Source organism: Coccinella septempunctata, chromosome 6 (genome assembly GCF_907165205.1).
Source record: "Coccinella septempunctata chromosome 6, icCocSept1.1, whole genome shotgun sequence".
Classification (NCBI taxonomy): Eukaryota; Metazoa; Arthropoda; class Insecta; order Coleoptera; family Coccinellidae; genus Coccinella; species Coccinella septempunctata.
In genome coordinates this window covers 23621290-23646850 of record NC_058194.1, presented here as the reverse complement: position 1 = coordinate 23646850, position 25561 = coordinate 23621290, and the positions used below count along the sequence as shown (strand labels likewise).

The following is a 25561-nucleotide window of genomic DNA, read 5'->3' as shown; positions in this document are numbered from 1 at the left end:
AGCTATTGCGGGAAAATGAATGAGAGATACATTTATAATTCTATATTTCACAATTTTAAATATATCTATAATCACATATACATATATTTCATATTTTATGTGTAAGAAAGATGTTTGTCAAATCAGATATCCTACAAATACTTGCATCTTGAAACCTGTGAGGTGATACAAGAATACCAGCGATTTGAATTCAAAACATCTTCAGGTAAAAAAACAGATTCGGAAAATCTGTTGTAGATTTCAAATCTGCCGAGTCTATATCTTTCATTATTTTCGGGAAATATAATTACAAACAAATAGCACATCAATTTGTAGGATAACAGCTAAATAATGGTAGCTATCATTGGAGGAATCTGTCGCCCCCACTATATTAATCATGGGTCTTCTGAAAGAAGCTCCAGGCTGCGTAACCCATGAAAAAATTGAGCCCCTGTGGTGGGACAGATTCCCATCAACGTTAGATGTCGCTTCCTGGATAGAAAGACCTAACGTCATTTTGAACTGCGGCTTCAGCTCAAGCAGAATTTCAAAATTCAACATTAGGGTGCGGTGGTGCTTCGGAGAAAAACAAAAGATTTACATGAAAATTCGGTTATCCTCAGCACCACTATATTTGTTTCATGTTGAATTTTGAAACATGGTGTTCAAGTTAGCCGAGAAAAGGAGACTAGCATAGTCTACTCAAACCTTCATTAGACTAGTGTGTTTTGAAACGCACTTCCGAATAACCGTCTACATTACTTTACCTTCCATTCTTGCATAGAAATACTTTTCTTATCGTCCCATTGAGTTCACTCATTCGGAATATGAGAGTCAAAAACACGCCAGTCCATACTTGTCACTTGATGACCAACATACTCAAGAGTACACAAGTGTACTCCGAAGGTGTCATTTCTATGAGTTTACCAAAACTATTTAAAAACTAATAAATGTAAACAAAACTAAATTCTTCCAAAGCGTAACTCGCCTTTTCGAGAAAACTTATAAATAAGGTTGGTTAACCACTTTGGTAAAATACCATACTCAACGTAATATTCATTACAGTATACGAATGTGCAAAGTTATGTGTGATTAAACATTAAAAGTAAAGTAATAAGATGATAGAAAGAAAGGAATTTTCTATATTAAGCAAAAAACGATGAAGTCGAATCCACAGAAGTGTGATATAAACCACTTCTGTGCTAAAACGTTGTATTGTTCGGATCTGTGGGTGATTCCCCGTCATTTGTGGGAAGAGGTGCCAACTGCGTCCCAGGAGATACCAACATTGTAGGTTCGGTGTTACGCCTCTTCATCTTCCCCTTCATCTTTTTCAACATGGTGGCCTAAGGGAGGGGCGCATTACATTGGATTCATAACGACCATAAGAGATAATTTAATTGCACCAATTCACATTAAACCATTCTCAATTTTCAAATTACCGACTAAAATTCTGAAGTTATACTTCGAAGAATCCTGAAACTTATGCTACATTCAATGGAAAAAACATATCTATTAAAAGATTCCGGAGTGATAAGTTTAATTTTAAAAAGGTGCTTGAATATTTTTGTTTTATTTCTCCCAGTTGATGCTCTAAAGAATTCATTGTGAAGACTTGAAAAATTTAGCATTTTTGCATTCCTTATACTGAAACTATATATATAGGCAAGAAATATAAATGGACAAAGAGAGGACTGAAACTTTTCAAATAGGTCCTAATCTATTAATATAATTCTACCAGTTTTGAAAACTACCCAGCAGTTAGGTAAATGTAAAGTCAAGCTTTTTGCATGCTAGTGAACAGAAAAAACAATGATATAGTCAAGAAATACAAGTTTAATGTGATGTAGTGGAGTGTAAATGAGGTTATTAACTTTGGTCGTCCGTACTTTTGCCCCCCTCCCCATTAGTGGGCATTATGAAAGGTTCGGTAGGTCGCCTTTTGAATTTATTTTTCTTCAGCATGGTTGCCTGAACGAAATAATCTCTGTTAAATATTAGTATAACCGGTTTATCATAATTATAACTAAAATCTGTGCGCCTTTATCTGGAACTCAAATAATCTAATGGAGATTTCGTTGTTTTTGTAATGAATTTATAAAACAAGTTGATATTACTTTTATGGTATAAATGTTTCGAGGTGAAAAAAATTCTATCGCGTATTCTCTTCCTCATCTTGAATATTTAATTGTTATCTGAATGATTCAGTATTTACTTTGATATTTTCAGTTCTAATTCTAAAAACTACAATAATTCTAACAGAGGTTTGAAATTTCCTATAGAAAAGTAACTAATTAAAAACTAATTCTAACAATTTTGTACATTTACTTCACATAGAAACTACAAAGCGAATCAACACAAACATTAATTTGCTCTTTACTATTTTACTGTGCAGGGTAGGGGAGGGAGGAACATGAATATACAGGCAGCATGTCCATGTCGGAAAATATTCCATGCAATATGAACTCGAAACAGGCCTTATAAATTCAAAGAGTATATGTATTGAATTGGATATATTAACGAATAAGTTGGAAAAAATAAGAAATTTTCATGATTGAAGAATTAAGAATTGAACAAATTTGAGAAATCTTACCTTCAATGCGGATTTGGAAACCACCACATCACAAGGGCTTTGTACCCAAGGTTCTCCATCCACTTGCACTGGTATTTCAGAGCTGAGGTGAATTTTTATGTGCCCTCCCTGTAAAATTCAATTTGAAAAATAACAGATTTACCGATTTCATTGAAAAACTATCGTTGTTATCAAAAAGAAAAGCTCATTTTATGAATTGATCAAATTATATTCTTTGAGTAGTAAATGAAAAAATTTTCGATAAAAATTACCAAAAAAGCTCTCGTCATAGAGGAATTAAATATAAGAAAGAATTCTTCAATCGAATACTGTTGTTAGAAATATTAGTCAAAAATTATAGTTGTTTTTTCATAAAATTCGATCGTAACAGCTTGTGATTTACCTGAGCAATCCTCATTGCTGATCGAAGACCTGACTGTATCTGACCTAAATGAACTACTCCAGTAACACCTACAATTTCCAACATACCGTCCCAGTGATTGGGCTTCGAGAAAGAATCTTCTTTTTCTGGACCCCATGGGTTAGCTCCAGAGCCCCAACTGCAATGCAAAAAAAAATTGTTCTCAATATGAAATATATTATGTACCTACTTCTGAAGGTCAATGAAATTATCGTTGAGGGAACAATTATTGCGGACATAAGTATTGTCCCTACGCGTTTCGTTTTACACTAACAAAGATGCGCCTATTTATGGTGGGTTCATGGAGTGTCTAACTAAGGAAGGAAAAATCTAATGAGATTGTGCAAATGTGCAGATCGCGTTCACGTGATCGCCTTCTGCCGATTAGATTGGTTCCTTCCTTAGGTCTTAGTTCTTAGAAACTCTGCATAAACCCACCATTATACACTGATAGATTCTGATTTTGTGTTAGGTAGGATTACCCATATATGTTTATATTGTACATTCCATCTTCAATTCCATCTCATTTTCGTGAAATTGGTAAATCCTCTTGCGGCAATAATCAGTAATATCATGATTGTTAATCTACCACCAACTCTGTAATCTATTCTTCTTTTAGCAGATTTAGATTTTTTACAGGTACACTCAGTTTGATCGATCAACTGAGAAGCCATGTTATAAGGAAATACTTGTTCAAAGAAATAAATGCAGAAGTAAACTTTCGTTTTAACTCTACAACTGAATTGAGAAGATTTATTGGCAAGTTAATGCGGAAACAATACAAAGCAATCACATTATATTATTGAATCATGATATGTCCTAGGGGTTACTTATACCATTGAGTATAAACTTTAATACTCATTGCTTATACCTAGAATGTATAAGATCTGCTACAACTAACCTCAAAATATTCAATATAATGATGCCTTCTATCTGAGGTAGTTCAATCAGTTTTCCATCAACTTCCAGCCGCATTTCCTTCTGCAAATCCTTGCACATTTTCGGCCCCACCATTTTTCTCAGTCCCATCCTCACATAAACACTCTTATTATGCAGCCTGCTGTTGAATTTGTTTGGATTTTCTTCTCTTGCGTTGTGGAAATCGAGACATAGGTCGGCATCAATACCGATTCCAAAATAGTTGTTCATGACGAAGATCTGTGAGTTGTCCTCACTGGTGGTACTCGGTATAACTGTGGTTTTTTTTTTTATCGTTAGCACTAAACTCTGATTGAAATCTTACTAATGTATTTTTTTTTGAGATTCTGTTGAAGAATATCATTCAGGAAATCTTGCTAGCAACAATGCATACTTCTCTATTGATTTCGAAAAATTTGTTAGACTAGTGAAATAATTAATGTTCAAAAATATGCATGTATGCTCACAAATTCTAAGGATTGGTTCAAACCTGCAGCTTCAAGAGAATCTTGAATGAATCGTTTCAACTGTGTTAGAACATTGACTAGTCAATCCAAAAATATAGTTGGTATATAGTATTCTAGCTAAAAATTTTTAATCCATATGTCATTTTCCAACATCTTGAGCTTCAACCCATCCTGATTAAAACAAATCATCTCAATAATTAATTTTTCGGTTTCCAGTTAATGTGATATTATATTCCCTAATATTCTTCAACTCCTGAAATGTATTGAAAAATCCCACAAATTTCCTATACTGTCAGAGAATTATTATCAACATATGATGGTGAAAAGGAAAAAGATGAGTTGAATACATTTCAGATTAGTCTCACTGTGAGTTTAGTTCTGAGTTTATAATTAGGGCCATTTCGCAATAATTGTAATTCTGTTGTTCATACCTACTTTTTCAGAAAGCAAAAATTATAAAAAATGTTGTTTTGCCGTAAACCTGGAACAGAAGGGAGTACTCAAGCCATGCAACATCTGAGGTCAACAACAGTACAAGCGTTCACGGAATACATATATTATACTGTCAAAAGATGATTTCTTATAAAATAAAAGATATATTTGGAAGATGAAGAAATCTACTGATAGGAGGTGAAAACATTTAACACTAGGTTTGAGAAATGTTGGTGAACAACAAAAGGGTAATGACTAAGTATGCCCAAATGAGGTGAGAATGGTGGAATAAAATATACAAACTCTTAACGTGTTGAGACAACTGAGAATCTGTAAACTGAAGTTTAGTTTACCAATACATATCAAAAAATTTTCAATGCAAGCAGTCTCAATTGAAGGGGAAAATTAAAATTACAACATTACAATGAAAACATACCAATCTTGACTATTTCGGAATGGGCTCTTGAGGTTAGTTCAGAAGCCAACCGCAAATATAATTAAATCATGGAAATTATTTGAATTTAATGATTTATTTAATTTTTTCATCATGGGCATTCAGTGTTGTCCACCTCAAAAAGTCTTCCAAATATATATAAAATCATTCAATTTTATACTGCTAAGAAAGACTGAAAGCATCCAAGATATGTCATGAAGTTGTTCAAAGAGTATATGATGAATTATCATAATAATGTCCCAAGGGTACGACTAAAAGTAATACCAGGAATTATAGTGGGCACCTAAATATGGACCATGGATGTTAGTCAGTCTGCTGTTGAACGGAAACCCATTAAAATTGTGATGGACGTAAATTTGAATTGGGAATTTTGAATGAAAGTTTTTTGAAATTGTTTTATTGCCTTATTGTCATATGCTCTCTAAAATCAATTTCTTAAAAAAAAATGAATTATGTATATATAGGTACCTACATATTCACAAAAAAAACAACAAATGCTTCCTACATTCTAGAATATTCTGAAAAAAATATAAAGAATCATTCCTAATTTTCATTTCATTCTTGAATTAAAATTTTCATGTAATCTTTCGAAGCCTCAGAAGCACCTTCTATTTTTTTTTCAATCAGGGCCAATAATGAGTTTACAGATAGTGGTTGATAAAAAAATCATCATTCAAAGTGTTAGTTTGAAGTGGTATTGAGCTTCGACAGCCTAGTTGTTGCGTAGCAGAAACAAATGAAAAGTTGCATAAGAAATAATATTTCCAGGCCTGGCTTCTTGCTACTGAAACAAACTTGAGGAACTGTGGTTTTTCACAATGTATGTAAGATATCACTTTTCCGTTATTGTTGTGCAATGTGTTTTATCTGTATGTCCCTGACAATTACTCATGACTGATCTTGGATATTGAGTTCAGGTTCGACGGACAAAGTTTTCGAATTGATTTCAAAATTTTGCTTCCAAAAAAGTAGGTGGACAACCTGCGGCATCAAAAAAGGCGAAGGGTTTCAAAGATGGTACACAGTATAGGATGGAAAAGAAAAAAAAAAGATAGATTCAGATCATCTGCTTGGCGATAACCTTTGTTTCTTTATATTTGTAATTTGAAGAATTCTAAAAATGCATTCAGTGAATCATTTGACCACCGCTTTCATCATAATTTTAGGAAATTCCTTAGCCTTCATTAATGGCCAATGACTTGTTACAATAAAAAGCCATTTAAGTAGTATCTGTTAGTTTGAGTTACAGCAAAACAACATCTAGACATATAATGATTGACCTGCTTTTTTGATTTGCTCATTGGTCACGAGTCGCAATTTGGAGAGTTTTTGCCTCTTCTTACCAGTGGAATTCACTTGCTTCATTCCATCATCGGATTTGTCCTCAGGATGAAAGACAACCGTCCACCGATCCAGTCGAATCTCTTCGGCATCTATCACATCTCGTAAAAGATTGAGTGGGTCTTCTCCGCCATTATAGCCGGAACCCCAGCGCAGAACACGAGCCAGATCGTTACCTATATTTTATGCAATTTCAAGATAGGAAAAAGAGCTGAAGCTTCTGCGCGCTTGTTCAAATACACAACCAGAGCGGTCACCCATCTACTACCGAACTAGCCCAACGCTGCTTGGCCTAACCTAACTTAACTTTTTTACATACAGTTAAATTGTCCAGTTCAATTTTTGAGCAGTACAGTCTATGATTGGATCCAGAAAAACAAACTCTATACACGCTTCTAACTCTGAAACAATCGAATGGATTTAGCTGACGCATTCGGACTATAAATCTACCCTGAAATTTTCCAAGCCCTGAATATTATCTTTCAGAAGTTCACGGACGAACCATGAATTATTAATCAATGAGTTCAACCTTAACGTTTGAGAACATTTGCGGCTCAAAATTCGAAAATTGCAGAGATTTGGGCCAAATTATAACGCTCTTGTTCTTGTAGAAACAAGCGCGCAAAAATGATATGTAGTATTGAAATATAAGTTTCAATGAATAACTTTAATTCCGATGTTACATTTAATTTCGTTATATTTTGTCAGTTTCAGAAAATGAATATTTCAATACCCATACATTCCAACGAAGTAAAAAGACATTAATTAATAGTTCGATCATTTTTTCCTATGTTGGAAAACGCGTTACTTCATATTCGAGGACTTTATTCCAATATTAATTGTACGAGATTATTTATAGCTGTTGACAAGTTTAAACCTACTTACTTGTTAATAACATTATTTTTTATTATAGAAATATTGATTTTATTTGAAACCAAAAATTTCCCATCAAATTGTATTCAATTTCTTGACGAAACAAAAGGCATCTAAATTATATGATAAATATGTAGCAAATTAGTAAAGCGAGTTAATGTATCAAAAACAGTTGTTGAATCTATCGATGGTAGTAGAGTCAGTATCAGAAAATGAATTTTTACCTGAAAATTTCAATAATACTGATCACTTACACAGCGTAAATTTCTCTCTCAATAAAAAATACGAGAATTACTTCTTTATTGAGACTTCCCAAGAGTGATCGTCTGACACTGACAGGTTCTTACCTGTTCCCAATGGTACTATCGCGCAAGCTGGAGACGAACACTCCGAGTCTTGTCCTACGTTATCCAAGCACTGAAGCACCCATCCTATGGTGCCATCGCCACCGCACACTAGTATTTTATAGTTCTGAATGTTCCGAAATACGTATAACCCTGGCAAAGGCCCTCCATTGTCCAAGTCGAACACTTGATACGGATTCAGAAGTTTTCTAAAACTCGTGATCAACTCTAAGCCTTGACACCCGCCAGACTTGACGTTAACGAACACCAATAGGGGTTGCACACCTGGTGGTATCATTGAATGTTCGATGTTGGGTAACAACATCACTGTAAATAAAAAAAAATCATCAGTGGACGTTTAGGTTCTGACAAATTTAGATCAATTCTGCTTTGAAATAGTGAGAGTTCCGAAGACATTTTCCTCATTTTAGATTCGCGACGGCTAAAGCAAAATAGTATAAAAATAAGAGAATCTTCTAGATAATCTACGGCTAGATCCGTATCGAGCTAGCCACACGCCATCTTTCAAGATGCCCACCGAACGATCATTACATATAGAAGATTAGATGCTGAACATGGTTTTGTTCCTATTTGACCACCTTCAGAGCAACACAACTCCCACTTCGATGGAAAACGGCTCGGAACGGACGTAGCCTGCTTAAAATGTAAGTATGGCCTAAGAAGAATAAAAAGAAGTCCAACGTTTATATTTATATCTCTAGGTGTTAAGGTATCGAAGTTAATTCTTATAAACAGAAACTTTTCGAAATAGCAACTCTTTCTGTGAAATATTCTGGAAGAAATAAGTAGGTACCTAAAATTCAAAAAATATCGAAACTGGAATAATTCATTCATCTGATTGATAAAAAAAAGATGATGACTTCCCAAATCACGTAAATGTAACAATTTGGATCGATATATCTTTCATTACTTATCTGAAATTCAGAAAAGTTTCACAAATTGGTTGTGTAACCTAATGGAAGTAGGTAACTGATATTATGCAACTGATATGAAACTTGGTCCTCATTTCATTTCGATTAATTTCATAATTTTTTATGGGGAAGAGGACATTATATACAGACGCAAGAATATTATGAAATCTGTGACATTTCACGAATGCCATTAGTTATACAGGGTGCATGTTTACTGAGGATGCGGCAAAAATGGAGGAAGTAATTTCTCGTCCGTAAAAATTGATATGGGCATAATTTAACCCACCAAATATCAATATATTAATTACTTCTTTATAGTAATCTAAAAAAAAGGAACAATCTGTTAACCTGTAACGCGTATATAAAGAAACTTTCTGATATGAAAAAGTTCAAGCGACGTTTCTATGTTTTGTACAATTCTAAATATTATACTTATACTATACAAGAACTATCCAGTTTGGCGAAACTCCAATTCAAAAAGTTTTCGTCGAATACTGAAGTTTCGAAATTCCATACTCACCAAGTAAATGTTTATCTTCAAACTTAGATTCTCTTAGTGTGTAGAGTGCTCGTACAGCCTTGTCAGAATCATCGTACGTTATTACCATGGATCCATATTCGTAGTAGATGGGACCAATATCCGTGAATTTATCATCTGAAAAAGAAGTGATGCTTCGATATACTTATTTCAAGAAATCGCAACCCATTTTAAAGAAATAAGTCGATACTCACACAACTGATGTGTGTCCCTTCAATTTCAATGTTCTTTCAGTTCCTAGGAACTGAAGGAAGTTTTAAAATTGAAGAGATATGAACATTGATTAGGAAACTAGCTGTTTAGCTCGTCTTATTTCCTTGAAGATCGTCATTTCACCCACCTTTACTCAGATAGCCGGTCAGAATGTTTTCGTAATTTCTTTCAGACAAACTAGGAGGTAGATTGCCAACGAAAAGTGCTACGTTTGGTCCATGAGGGTCTTGTTTAAGTTGTAAATAGAATCTCATAAGTTCCATCTGCCGGATACTGTCTTTTCCAAGTTGTTTCATTATTTCCCAAGGACGTTCATTCGAGGAAAGGACCCTTTCAGTAACTAAAAAAAAATCAATGATCTTTTTCTTAATTTCTGTATGTAACATCGGAAATTATGTGGTTTAAAAAGAACAGACATAAAAAGGGGCAGAACAAAAACCTCACCTCCTCTATCAAGAAGTTTTTCACTACATCTGTAATCGTCTGCGTTATAATCTTCCAATCCAAACTTCTTCAGAGCGTCCCTGATCATGTCTCTGACCGTAGAATTCGAATCCACAGGCACGGTGCAGTATGCCTTGGATACCTGTAATTTTCCAGGATACACACGCACTTCTCCAGAATCGTTATCGCGATCTCTGAAAAAAAAAAAGCTTTCTATTAGATATGTGTGTATAACAATGCCAAAAAGATCCTGAGATCTATTTACACTTGAGTTAGTTTTTTTAACAATACTTATTTTTTGTATCTGTTACTATTTCTATTTTATAGAAACGTACGTGTGATATAGAATATTGGAAAGATATTGAATCCATTTGCTGTATCTGGATCTGGATTAATCCCCATAATGGTTGGTCCTTCGCCAGGAGGCAAAGGAAGTTTTTAATGAATCTAATCAACCTACAAGCAGGCCTCATACGACCTAGTTTCATACTATGATATGTGCAGAATATCAGCCACATTCAAAAAAATCAGACAGATATATAAATTTATCTCATTGCGCAGAAAATTCTCACCTGAATCTAAGAAAGACAGCTGGCCTCTTTCCCTCCTTCCTGGTTAGGTTTAAGACTGGCGTTGGATCTTGAAGAACGGTCTCATCTTGCGAATAGATATCAGTCAGATGGAAAAAGTCCGGATCTTTGGTGATGTGAAATGCTCTCAGGGACTGTATGAGTACCTGTTGTAAGGGAGCTTGTTTAGCTACCGCTATGGTCCGAAATATACGCTTCTTGAAGGAATTGTTGCCATCATACACCTTGACAATCTCTGTGGACAAATTTTGCCAAAGATGACTTCAAGAATCCAGTAAATTAGGATATATATACAGGGTTGGAGTAAACTATAGAAGCAAGTAAATATCTTTCAATTGAAAAAGAGGATATTTTTAAAAGTGGCAGATCATCCAGATAATGACACATAGCGCATTTGATGCCATATTTTTTGTTACTTTACTACCAAAACTATTTTGAACTTTTAAGTTGGGGGCACCCTGAATATACCTCCAAATTTTGAAATAACATATTCTTTTGAACTCTGGAAGAATAAACAGGGTGTCCCATTTAAATTTATATCGCAACACTGTATTTTTCTTCTATAAATCGTAGCAGAAATTAAACGTGAATGTTTTTCAGACGGATAATCGTAAAAGTGAATAAATATTGGTCATCGTGATTTCTTCATCGGTTAGTTCTTCAAAAAAAGTCTCATTTCTTTGCCGGATCTGCAGGGAAATTCACGCACCTTCGTCCCTGTCCTCCCTGTCCTTGTTCTGCTTGTCTTGTCTCTCCTTGCCTTGTGAGTGAGATTGTGCGTATTCCTCCTGTTCCCGATATCGACCGGCATCTCCACTGCTGAACTCCTCCGAAATGCTGCGCGCTGAAAATTAAAACTGCGGATAATTTTTTTTTTCACAATTTTTTTTAGCATCGAAAACGCGAACTTTTCCCCTTATAACATTCGCAAGGTTTTCGCATGGGTTTTGTTCACACTCCTTACATTAATAGAATAAAAAAATCGCACAGGAATTTCCAACTAACCCTTTTTGAGAATCAATCGAAAGATTGCCCCGTTTATTTCAGATAAAAGATACTTTACGCAAGTTGGGAACAATTTTTTGTCTTGAACATTTTTTTCTTTACTACACCAAAGTGAGAAAATATCATTTTCCTTCAGTAACAAGGGAAACATTACCTTTTCCGTTGTAGTTTGAGAAAGTAAAACTTGCGAATCTGAAATAAGTGCGAGAAAGTATAGGTAAAAACGCACGAAATCAGAAAAAACTTTACCAACGTTTCCGAAAGAAATTTCACTTGACTCTAAGGTCCATTTCCAACTGATTTGATCGTAAACACACATTTTTTTATGGCAATGCACATCTGATTCATTGATATTCAAAGCGCCCTTCATGAAAAACTGAGCTCATTATTGCTTCGGACAAGAATGTTAACACACTCAGTTAATAATGGAAGCAACACTTACGGCAGGAATACTCACGAGACAAGGTGTCTTTCCGTCTAACTTGAACCCCTATAATCGCCTCCATAGGAACCTCTGTTCGTGGTATGCTCACAGCATGCGGAGGTAGGTATATAGGTTCCAGAACTCCAAATGTACACTCTTGTGGCATATTTACGTGACAAGCGGCGTGACACTGGAAACAAACAAGTAGGGGAGAAATTCTTCCTCAATTCATTGAACATCTATGAGTATTTATTCCTCAAAAAGACCAATTTGTATCCTGCTTTGTCTTTTTTCACCAGGGCTGACGCTTAGGGTTTCTGGACTTATTATTGAGGTTCCAAATGTCGATATCTTTGTTCCAGTGAAAAAGCACCTCAAGAACCAAATTTAAGGTGTTTTTTTTCATCTAGTCATTTTTCGCTTTAAACCCCCCTACACACCTACTAGGCAAAAGGCTGCCCTGTTTGTATCAAATCAACCAACTCCATCATACTGATGATATGACTGAATCTATGGCTAACCACATAAACTGTTTTGGAACAAGAACCTTCCTGAACTGTTGCAGCAACCACAGTACCTGCTGATGCAATAATCACTCAGTAAACACTGAAACCCAGCCACTGTACAAAAACTGTACAGCGTTTGCTGCACTTGACTGCAGCGATAGTTATGCAGAAACTGTACCGTACATAATATGTCCCGCTGAACTGTACAGTAAAAACTGCATTTGACATATAGCCACAGTAGAGCGTATCTGCACTTCAAATACAGCGATGGTATTGCAATCACTGTACAGCAAGCTGTACTTCAAATGCAGTAGTCACTGGTCACTGTGCAAAAACTGTACAGCAAGCTGCACTTTGAATGCAGCAGTAACTGTGCATAAACTGTACAGCAAGCTGCAGATTTCTTCGAACTGAATACGAAAATCGAAAATTTTCGCAAATTACGCTTATTCAGGCAGGTATGTTGTTACCAGATGTCCAAACCTACGATATAACGTTCTACAGCTGACAATTTCAACATAATCTTCTATGGATTTTCACTTTCAATATTATTATTCTGCCTATTGATGATGCATGATTTGGTTGACATAAACTGAAATTATATATTCACTTACCGTCACACCGCACCATTCGCATCGAAATCCAGAAAGAAAATCGGCGTAAAAACATGTTTTCTTGCACAGAGCACATTTGGAGTTTGATGGTAGATTACCCTCGCGCCAGTGATGCTGGTGTTGTACAAAATTGAGCTGTTTTCCTGGGAGGTAGGTAGCGTTCTCTTTGCAGTCGGGCACAGCGAAATCTTGGCAGTCCGTATGTACGAAATATTCACAAACTGGAAGAGAATTTATGGATATTTATGATTAAAATCAACTACAGTTTTTTTTTTCCATTACTTAAGCGGACAAGCGTATAGGCAAATCTCAGTCTATGGCTTCCTTTTTTTCTATTTTTTATGTTGCGTCATAGCAACTCCTATATTACTGTTATTTATCCAAAAATTGGTGTAATTTTTAGAAAAAATGAAGTCCATTTATCATCAATCATTTTAATTATATGGTTTCTTTCATAGTTTTCACGCATATTCTTCAATAATCTGTGCTAACTGAAACATTAGTGATACATCAGTTTCTTTGTTCATTATCACTATTAAAATTACTTAAAGTACCTAATCATATTCTTTTCCTGATTTCTTAATACTAGCTTAGCACTGAAAGCTTTTAATTGATGTACTTATTTGCTTTGGGAGATTCCTGGGTTGTGTAATTCAGTTATCTACATTATAGTTGTACAAGTGAGTGACCATAAATCTGACGATGAAATGATGTGACCTCTAAGAGGTTAATATCTGAATTTTGGTTTGTTCAATATGAAAAGATAGATGAATTGTTGTTTGAATGTTTAACTAATGTAATAATGTAAATTTTTCTCGAAAAAATAGATAGTAAGACAACATACAAATAATAGCAATTCGCTTCATTACTTGAAGACAACATCAAATATTAATTGTACTTCATCTGTCCTACATCCTACATAAGCAACTTAGGACCAAAGTTAAAAGTTATATTCTTCAAAAATTCTCATCCCTTTCATGAAGTATTACGCCCAAATATTGAATATTTATTGATCTGAAAAGTCCTGTAATTATGAGCTAAGAACGTAATCAAAAATTAATAATAAAGTAATTGTTTTTTCATTTCAAGTGAACTTTCAATCTGCTGTAAAAAAAGTAAAAAATATGATTCAACTGGTACTCACTCTCACAGTGGATGGATAAGCTGTCATCTAATTTTTTTCTACAGACGTTACAAAACTTCCGCTTCGTGTTCAACTGCTCCGACCAACAATGAGCTACTGGATTCTGAAATAGAGAAAAATCTGTGAGAAAAGAAGCTTCAACAAAAGCTATGAGCGAATATTGTAGAATATGTGTAATTTTTCTCTCAATTGGAAAATACATATACTGAGTATGGAAAAATTTATATAATTGTATTTTTTATTTTTTTGCCTATATATTTAGTGAAAGTAATGTATGTTGACTTCTTACCTTGATTAGACTTGCTGCAATACTCGAACAGGGAGAAACAACGGATTTGAGACAGCGATCGTGCACCACGAAGTGACAAACTGAAATAAAAATTAATTATTGTACTATGTGACAGAAAAAGTATAAATATTACGAAGTTGTGAGAATATCGGGAATGATATGTAGAGGTATGAAAACGAATGAAAATTGGATTATTATGCTTCCTCAGACAAAATATTATATTTTCTTTACTATTTGTATAGCTTTCAAACCTGAGCCTTGATTTAAAATAATTCAGGAAAATTAGAACTAGTTTCTCGAGTTCACCAACAGGTTCTCAATAAATATGATTTTGTTGGAGTATTCTCAATTTTGAAAAATTGGGAGAAAAGGTGTTGCCTGATTTTTTATAATTGCAGCACTTTTAAAGAGCAGATATTGCAGAATAAAACTACTAACAAGCCCCAAGGTTTTTAGAATTTCATTTTATCACAACTAATTTCGCTAATAAAAATCGTTAAGTAAGGAAGTAGTTCAATTTAATACAAATTTTTGTACTAAAATTATCGATTATGTAATACATCTTCCAATCGTATATTACTTTTGTATCGATCGAGGATGACCAAATTCACTCCATTATTCAAGTTATCTCGATATTTAAACAGGAAAACCAAAAATAACTTCAGGTTTCAATCTATCCTGTGGAAATATTCCAATTAAGAATCTGCTAGTTCCCTTCAGTTTTACGTCGCAATTTCACAACACAAAAATGATAGCATTTGCAACAAGGAACTTGATAACAACAAAAAGTGTTGGCTTTAATCAAATGTGGTATCGAAACGATAAACACACATTTTCTTTTTACGATAATACATATACCTAATGGGAAAATCCGTTGTGAAGTTTCCAAGCTTCAATTTCCTCAAAAGTTGTGTATTAAATGATACCCACGCGTCAAATATTTAAATGTATATCAATAATTATTCTCGAATATGCAAAACACTAAAAGTCTTTCATAAACTCAGACAATGAGTTTCCAGTATCTATTTGAATTTCTCTAGAGGTAAATACATACCGAAACTATAAATATTTACTGCCCACAATTGGAAAAAAAACACGTTCAATTTTCATTTCGTTTCATTCCCTCTGGAATCAGTACAGTTATGGCAATGTTTTCCCAATTCTCGAAACAGTGTTTGTTTGTTTAAATTTGGCTTCTATACTAGGTGAAATAAAAATGAGAACCTTAGGTAACTCATGATATCTACCGAATGGTAAAACAGATTCAAAATATTTTTTTGAAAACTTCCTGGATGAAAAAAATCATATATCAGTAATGTAAATAATGGCCATATGTACCGTTTCATTAAACGAGATTGATTCCTTAAACATCCTTTTTTTCCATAGAGATTCTATGCTTAAACGTCGTTTTAGAGCGTTCAATCAAACAGTGCATACGACCATAAGAGAAATATTAGAAATATGAAATATCCAGAACTGATTTTGCAGATACTATAAGTTTTTAATGGTATGATTCTTAATGGTTCTCACAGTTCTCTCGTTGCTGTTGCAATAAATAATACAGAGGATATAGAACCCTGTCTTATGTTGTTATGAAAAGTTCAAAATATGAATTGAAACCTCAAATACTACAATTCTATTTTAGAGTTCATTCTACGAGTTAAAGAAAGAATTTATCAATGAAATGTCGTAAAAATCTGTAGAATAGAGCGTGGTATTAATAGTTTTATTGGCTAAGGTAGGTAAACTCCATTGAACTTGAGATCGTGAATGAGAAGAAGTTAATGAGTTCATTGATGGCTTGCTCTTCTTTCTCAGCTAGTTATGCTATTCGATATTTTTCGCCCTAAACCTATATGGACAACGCAATAATCTACTACATTTCTCCTTATATCCTTAGGGTTAGACTACAAATGATTGAATCAAGTTTAACGATCTTCTTAACCCAAAATAGTCTGATGACCAACATTTGTCAGTATCATCTAGGTTATTATTTAAAACGAAATACAGACCAAGAAGCTCGCTTCGAGATGAACCAGAAAACATTTCTGTGATCATTGTAAGTTAATTGAACAAAAAAATTGGATAACATGGATCTTCGGAAAACATCAATATCTGTATCTTTTACGAACTGTTCATATTATACAGAACTTTGGAAGAGATTTGTTATTGGTTGGAAACCAAAACGACCAAAATGATTTGATAAAAACCAAAAATATGCAAGGGTGCACACGTAAGAACTGTGTCAAACATCGATGAGTTGCTATCTCATTCGGTATATTCTCCAAACATAGCTCCTTGTGACTTTTTCCTATTCCTTAACTTGCAGAATCGACTAGGCAGTATCTAAAGGTCTAACGAAGAGGTAATCACTGAAACTAAGGCCTATTCAGAGGACCTCAGGAAAATCATATTTAAAAAATGCATGAATAAATGTGTTGAGCTTGAAGAAAATTATGTTGGGAAATATGCTCTTCTTCCGAAAAAGTTATGCAATGCCAACGAGAATATTTGAAGGAACCATCAAGGGCATCAAGCTAACCCAACTCTGTCCCGGAAACCCACTGCAAATTGATATTGAAAGTAGAAGGTATTCCTTCCACAGCGTTGACAAAGGAAAGGAGGTCATATTTTTCGGATCGTAGGTGGAAATTTCGATCCCAACGTGGATTCTGACACAGCGATGTGACGTATCTTCAGGATAATGGACGCGGATGTCACATCGCAGAATACAGCAGCAAAGAACGCCAGGAAATATGAATGTGCTTTCCCTACACAGTAATTCGCATTTGTCCAATTGTCCAGTGAATCCCGCATTATACCAGACAGGCTAACAAACTCTGGCGCATGTAAAACTGTATTAATTCATCTGACGTCACATTCATGACGTAACTGGAGCGCATAGCTAGAAATCAATACCTTCCGCTATACTGTTCGAGGTGTGTGTTGCCGCTGGTTGGTTCTCGTCTTCTCACCGCATCTATTTCGAGAGCTCACCAACATCATTAACCAGAAGAATTCGGCTTGCTCAGAATATCGACTTGCCGTGTCACGATTATCGAAAACATAACAGGTGGCATCCGAATCGCCCCCATAAAGTCCGCCACCTGTGTGATTGAGTTTTATGAAAGGGCTCCCCAGCGAAGCCAAGTCATGAAAGACGTGGGGTTGGTTTATCTATACAGCCCTCTCCACAACTGTTACCTGGCCTCAATGCAATGTTATCTAACACTAACAATGTATAGGCTCAATGTGGAACGATTTCGATCAAACTGAACCTGTTCCTTCATACTGACATATATATGCGCTAGTTTATATTACATAAGTAATCTTTGTTTGAGGGTTACAATGGAAAAACTAATTTCCTTGTTTGTTTCTATGTTTCAGTTCGAGACTAAGAAACCAAGGGATAATACAATTGCAATTGTACAGAATTCTATTTTCATAAAACAATACAGTATAATAATAACATTAGATGTGTCACCTACAAAAAAACGGCTCCTTCAGCAACAAAATGAGTATAATACATATATTCAAAGCATGCTCAGTATCAATGTCAACGTTTTATCTTTGACTATTGCTTCTCTCTCAGTTTTCAGTGGAGAACCCCATCATGAGAGCCAACTAGTATACCTTGATATTTTTATTGATTGCTCCTTCTCCTATACCTCTTGCTAGCGTAACGAAATGGGTCAACATTATAAAAATGTTAATGATTCCGACAAGGACAAAAATTCTTGGTTATCGAGATGTTGGTTTGTTTTTATTGTGTGGCAAAATCAGCTGCTGTTAATTGTACTGCAATGACGGTGATACTTCTGTGTCGTGTGTGGATAGAAGAAGTTAGAGAACTCAGAAGAATATACCAAGGTGATCTACCACTGAGAATCAGAATCAAGGCTTCAGCGAATAATGGTCTCCTTGAAGACATCGTTTTGCTATTACGCATGAAATCGCTGACAATGAAGGTTTGTAGAAGAAAAAAGTACCCATTAGATCTTTCGGAGTCTTTCCATACCTTGCACGTTTAGTGTTTGCTTTGGTCACTATGTCGTCAACATGACAACATGGCAATTAGCAACAAAACAGCAACCTCAACTTATAAGAATGATATGCTAGGCTCTGGTAGATTATTAATTGAGAAAAATTGCAAAACTATATGACATCCAACAATAATATTCACTTCACAAGCCTTCCCACCAGCTATCATATAAAGCAAGAAGAATGAAGCCAATACCAGCAAGATAAAAAATCTGAGCAGAAAAATTCATCATGAACCATTATCAAGACGCAAAACACCCATCACTTTCCATATATACAGATTGTTTACTGAAGATAGTCAGGATTTATAACGGTCATAGCATTTCAATATGCGCAATACTTCAATTTTATTTTCAATTCAATTTGTAGAACTGAATTGTGGTACGTTTATGACTGGCCATTATTATGTCAACGTTATTTGTTCTTTTCAGGTAGTGCAACCCCTGGAAACCACCATAACTTCTTGCAAGATGCAATTATGCAGCTAAAAACCTCATTCTATGAAACTTTAAAGTGTTTATCGAGGGACAAGATACTCCTTTTCCTACAAAAGTATCCCCTTAGCACCAGAAATTTCTATTTAACTGCATCTACTATTGCCAAATTAACCAAATTCTTCTGATATAAAGTCTTCTCTACAAATTTCCAAAAAGCGATGCTACCTTTAGTTTAAAATATGTATCACTGTGCATATGTATGAAGGAATGAATAGAAAATTTTTCAAAATCTTCAAAATCAAAAAAATCGATATTATTTTATAAACGCTTGGCATGATATCGATATAATTGTGTCATATATGGGATGACTAAACTGAAATAGATTCGCAAGCCATATAATAATTTTAGGTGGTTCTTTACAAGAATAGGTACCTACTAGAAATTTTAGCTTGTGAGAATTTTGCCACAAATTTTCTGATTCTTAACAATTTCGCCAAAATATTCATGTAGCTAGGGTAGAATCTTATCAAGTATTTCAGTAATCTCCTTAATATTATTCACTTTTCTGAGTGACTTGAAGGTTTTGATCTTTTCAGGATATTTCCATCACATTGTTGCTCCACCCGGTACAGCTTACAGCTTACATTCAGCAATCAGAAAATGCATTCATCCGCCATTCAATCAATTGTTCCGGCGATATCGTTTCAGGCCATACGTTTCGTTGAATGTATATAACAAGTAATAGATTTTCAGGATAAAAATAATTTCGACCCTGAATATTACAGCAACAACCCGCTAAGCCATGTAAACATCAATTATATTAGAAATGACGTCAATAATCACCTCGATCTCGATAAGCTCACATATCGTGTATGGACAGATGAAGGAATAATACAATAGCCAGAGCCTCAAATCCACGGTTATATTGAAACCTCAAAATGAGCTATAAATATTCTTGCGATAACGTATTTTGCAACGTGCTTATTAAACTCATCCATATCTCCCATTATTCACATTGCACTCAGGATGACAGTGAAAGTGGAAATAATGAATAGTTCCGGGAACTCTTGTTTATGTAACTTTTCGTCAAGTTGAGCGAAAAGCTTCCACTTCAAAACCTTCCTCTTATCATCATCCATTCCTGTTTCTTCCTTCTCTTCATATATTTCGCAGAAAAATAGTAGGTAGCTCAGCTATTCAAACGATATATGAGAGCCTGGAAGGAAAGAGGGAAGTGGGCCATAGCGCAAGTCATTATGAAAACACACATATACAGTCTTGCCAACCTTGCAAACTGAAAACTGGCGAAAATCCAAAGTAAAACTATAGAGAGGCAACTACATAACTCCTCCACCGTGATCCTTGCGGGTTATGATTGCCAGCGAATCTAATATTGGCCCTTTTAATTCGTCCATTCAAAGAAGATGGTATACTAAAGAATAAACATTTCCTGGACTACTATACGACTCTTCAAGCATGCCAATAGCAAAGGAATAAGTGCTTAGTAGGGTCGACTGCCTCTAAAGTCTTGTTCAGTTCAGAATAGGCTAGTGGCTAGTAATTTAGTTGAGTAGTGAGAAGTTTAGAAGCAAAAACACCCGCTACTGTCCTAGTCGACTATCTTATTGGTGTTCACACTCTAAATTACTCGCTACTCGACTAAACTACTACTCAGCCTAGTCTAAAAAGGCTTAAGCTCTAAAGCTTCTAAAGTTTATGTTGAAAATCCCATTCACTAATTAAATGTTCATCAATAGAGTGAAAGAGTACCAAGTAAAAGGCGTTTCGACAAATAGAGTGCAAGATTCAAGGATTTAGTAAAACTTGGTTTTATGTATCAAAGTATTGTTATATTCATTGTGTAATAAAGTAGACATTTGGTAATTAATCATGTCTTGTATGGATCAACACATCTGGTAAATGACCTCCACGGCTTAGCTAGCATGTGCGTACTCTTTTGGCAAATTTTTTAATAACGGTGTTGCTTGCATTCATGTGAAGATCGGTTGATGCGGCCTTCAATTATTCAGGGGTCACGTGCTTGTGACTTCAAATAACTCCAGAGCCAAAATTCAAAAGGCGTCAAATCGATATATAACAAGCGGTACTATCCTGCCATAAACACTTGACGTCAAGAAAAATATCCTGCAATCAACAACAAACAACAGAAACTGACTTATTATAACACGATAACGTTTTCCATTCACAGTTATTCCATTAACTAACTCGATTTTGAGGAAAGTATGTCCAATAATTCCTCAAAACCAATGATTATTGAGTTAATCTTTATTCCAAAACAGGACGCACATTGATACGTTTTGATTACTTCAGGACGTATTGTTGTATCGCGTAGTAGGTACTCATCCATGTTTTACACCCTAAATGGCGGTATAATTTGAATTTTCTGAATGGACTATCCTTAATTATAAAGGTTTGAGAATGAATCTTATGAAACTTTTCAACGCTCTGAGCTTATAGGTAAGTATATTCACTACCTATACTATGAAATCGTTGGAGAGCAGTAGAGTTTTCTTGATTAACATCATATTTGAATATGAGGTCCTTTACTTAGTACAGAGAAATCGAGATGATTTTCCACTCTGCTCTAAGCATAAATCATTCTCATGCCGTTTAAGTTATGGCTCAATTTGAATGAAGTATGAAACCAATTTGAGGTATTACATGTTTACAGAGCTTGTGTACTTATAAGTTATTATTGCAAGGGGTGAAAATAGCATTAAGTCGATAAATATGTGCTAGGGATGTAAAAGAACGATAGCTTTCTTAAATCTCATAATCGCTATTTAGTTTCGCTACTCACGCGAAGCTGCTATAACTCACTCGCAGGGCAGAACACTAATATCACTCACAGGCGAAAGCGCTATCAGATTAGGTTCAAAAGCAAGAGTAACAAATGCCGCTTGGGTATTGATTTTTTCATTGAAAAAATAACAGGGACTGTTGAATGGGGAGTAAAAAAAAAATTTCAAAAGTGAAACAACGTTCATTGGGCAGATGTCCAATAAAGGTTTTCACGCTCCACGCTGTGTCTATTCAGTGTTTCGAAATATGAGATTTACACAGGTTCGTCTGAACCTGCTGTTCTTACAAAAAACTTGGAATTGAAGAAGGTACTTTTTTAGACAACAAAATTTGTCAGTAAAGTGAATGATCAAAACCTTCCTTTTCCTAGAAAATGACAGGTATCTATCACCAGCAACTCATGGTTTCTTCTGATGCTTGATGGCAAAGCCAACTAAGAAAGGCCAATTAATAATAATCAACAAGTGTCACCTTCTTGCAAAGCTAACAGATACTGCCAATCTACAGCCGTTGGAACATCAAAGGACACAGAGGTCACCCCCCAGTCAGCTCTAGAAAATTATGACAGATAATAATAGTGAATGATCGACTCGCAGCAATGCATGAAAAATGTGTCACTAATTGGCGAGCTAATTGGTGTACATTACGATCTATAGATAAAATTGGTTTTTGAAGACGAACCTAGAAATGTTGGGTTGACAGCGCTGCTTAACATTGGCAGTCTTGCACGAGATCTTTCCTCATTCAAATCTTCCGATTTGGTGATAAGCCAGCGAGCTCCGAAGTATTAAAGGCCGAAATAAGACGCTGCATTGACGAAATACCGCAAAATGCGTATATAAACTTTGCCATAAAAAAAGGAAGTTCCTGCCTCCTTCCATCGAAGCCGTATAGGCCATTCACCATGCTGTTTATTCCTTGAAGTCTACTCCATAAACCAATGAATATTACAATAATTTGCTAAAACCATGTTCCACTGAAACCTTGCACTCCTATCGAAAAATCCAATTTTTTCCCTGGTGCGTCCTTCACATAAAGGAAGATGTTCAAAACAGAAGATGCATGAAGACAAACGAAATATTTTCAAACTATAATGCTGCACTTAGTGCACTTCCTTCCAGCTCTTGGATGATTTGGAAAAAGAACAGGCTTTTTCTATTAAACTTTTAGTGTATACAGCACAAGAAGAAAAAAGGTTTTTTGGAGTAACCTCAATTTTTTTCCGAAACACTCGATTTGTGATAACAAATATAACACAGCTTTCTTTATCGAACGTATAGAGGCAAATTTTACATAACTATACTCCATCCACATTCACCAAAATTGGGTACATTTCCTAAGAGCTTTCAATTATGTTATATAAGTGGGGTTTTGCCATTTAAACTTTGAAAGTTGGGGATGACGGAGAGGGTGAGAGTATCGGGAATAGCTCATATGCTATTTTCGTACCTCCGACCTTGTCTGAAAACGGTTTAGGATTTTTCTCGATATTTCTCATTTCTCATTTCCGGAATATTCCCCATAGAAACCTTTGAATGTGACAAAAATTATGGATATCTCAAAATTTTAAAGGGACTTTTTGGAAGGAACAGACTTTAATAATCCCCTTTTTTTTATATTCAAAGGAAAATATGAAACCATAAATCGCAAATCGACTAAAAAGTCGAAGGCTGCATCGATGTGAAGGGATGGAATTTCATGTCGATGATTTTTATTTTGGAATATATATTATGTCACCTACAGAGAACAGAATTACCGTGTTCAAGCGATTTTTCCAAATTCTTTCAATCTTTTCAATCTCAGTATGTAAAAGTATTCGGTGAACAAGACTAATTCTAATGATTCTTCTATCAAACATCGGCGATATATTCAGTCAGCGTATCCTAAAAACGATAAAAATTTCATCAATAAAATAGGATCGATTATAATAATCAAAAATCGATCTTGTTCCACTTTTTCGCTAACTAAATAAGCCAAAGGATGAGGGAATCCCTGGAGTGGGATGATGAAGGGTATCCTGAAACTCGGAAAAGGTTGCATTTCGAAATTGGTTGAATGTAGGACATGGAAATATATACAAGACACAAAGCTGCAATTATGTATCGAAAAAATGATAGGGGGTTGAAGGAGAATTATAATCTGAGCAAGTTATTCAGGCCAGGAAAGTGAATAAGGTTAATTTAACAAATTATTTTGAAAACGTGTTGGTGTTAGGAATTTCACTCTTTCCTATCGGTGAGTAAAAAGGGTTGGGTTGAAGGTAGTGCTGAATGATAATAAATTTGTAATTTTGTCCTAAAATACAGGTTACTCCCTTGAAATGTAACTGCTACTTTTTTGTGTAAACTGAGTATGAAACTAGCTGCAACAATTCTTGGAAGAGAACTACTAAGATTGAACATTTAAAGACTTGGATAAATTTGTCCGGTGTTTAAGTACATCAATTTGAGTAAAAAGTGAAATGACTGCTACTTGTCGGCGGCATCTTCAGGAACCTCAGAAAGAATTGAAGACAATGACAAAGAAGAGTCCTTGTGGGTTTCCTTCGAAATCTCTCATGTAGATCTAGGATGTCATGGATCAAATCGACAGGTTGGAGGAAAATGTGCAGATGCCCAAACCATCATGAATTTTGACATTGTTGAATTTTTTCGATATATACAGGATGGAAAATACGCTTCAATGTGGCAAATCTTTCCACTGAATATTGATTTGCAATAAAGCTATACTAAGTGAGATTCAGAAATACGTAGAATCAATTTGTTGTCGGCGAGATGCTTGAAGGTTTGGCGGTATGTTTGGTGCAGCAGTTTGGAAGAAGGGGATGACCTACATCAGGGTCGGAATAGAGGGTGACGGGGATTGAGCGTTTGGTGGCCTACCTTCGCAGCTGAAGCCTTGTTGGATGGGGCCCCAGAGCATTTCGCTACAATGATGGCAGTTGGTGAGTTTGTGGAACGTTTTCTTCAAGAAGCTGTGACCGTGCGCGGCGGGCGGCTTCTCGGCGGAGCCGGCCACCGACGCCATGTCGTTCACGCCAGATTTTCACCGTGAACTCGCACTGGCCGCTCGCATATTACAGGTCTATGTTATTTCGAAACCGTAAGCGAACATGCTGCGGCCTTCTGGTATCTCTGAGAGACAGAGTTACATGCCTAAGGCGCATTTCTCGACGTCTCCCGTTCACAGCTAACCATCACTAACGACTGACTATTGGATGATCGAATGCGCATACTTAATACGCCTCCGACGCTGTATCGCTGCCACCGGAACCGATGCGTCCCGACGGATCAGCGCCGCTCTCCGCGGCCCGCCCATCGATTGTTTTCTGGTGCTGCGCGACACCTGTTGTCCTTCAGCAAATTCAGCTTAACCTGCAAAAAGTAATCTGCCCTACGATTCGCGAATACCACACGCTGTGAATTCGTCACGAAGATACATTGTTTCCAAAGTCTTCGGAGTCCCCTAACTTCCACTCAGCAACATGGCTAGACAGCTGCTGCCAGTGCAGTGCACAGACTACCCACTGGGTAGTCTGTGGTGCAGAGCAAAAGAGCCGCCGAACTTAGCCCTTGCTGAAATTCCACCGCATCGAAGATGAAAGAGCGCCTGATGAGGCGCTGACATAAGGCTTTGCCTATGCCTCACACCATTAGCATGAATATCACTGTTGCCATTATAGCCATGACTAAGCGATCAACTGCAAACTACACCACTCAAAAATTGAAGTGGATATTCGAGAGGAAGCCTAAATTTTGTA

The 25561-nt window shown here is 35.6% G+C and overlaps 1 protein-coding gene across 6 annotated transcripts; it reads right to left on the bottom strand.

Annotated features, from left to right (window-relative positions):
• Positions 1-27: 27 nt before the first annotated feature.
• Positions 28-25025, bottom strand: LOC123315838 (diacylglycerol kinase theta). 6 transcript variants are annotated; one of them, XM_044901715.1, is made up of 16 exons: positions 24684-25025; positions 14501-14580; positions 14212-14314; positions 13068-13288; positions 11966-12137; positions 11228-11362; positions 10501-10753; positions 9929-10122; positions 9612-9824; positions 9254-9388; positions 7805-8128; positions 6524-6760; positions 3874-4165; positions 2955-3111; positions 2573-2680; positions 28-1325 (listed from the first exon to the last, which is right to left on the bottom strand). In XM_044901715.1, the coding sequence occupies exons 1-16, from the start codon at positions 24826-24828 to the stop codon at positions 1182-1184; spliced, it is 2913 nt and encodes a 970-aa protein (XP_044757650.1). In that variant the 5' UTR covers positions 24829-25025; the 3' UTR covers positions 28-1181. The 6 variants fall into 6 exon arrangements, with proteins under 6 accessions (XP_044757650.1, XP_044757651.1, XP_044757653.1 ...); XM_044901716.1 differs by having other exon boundaries at positions 11981-12137; XM_044901718.1 differs by having other exon boundaries at positions 6587-6760; positions 24684-25024.
• Between the last annotated feature and the right edge of the window lie 536 nt (positions 25026-25561).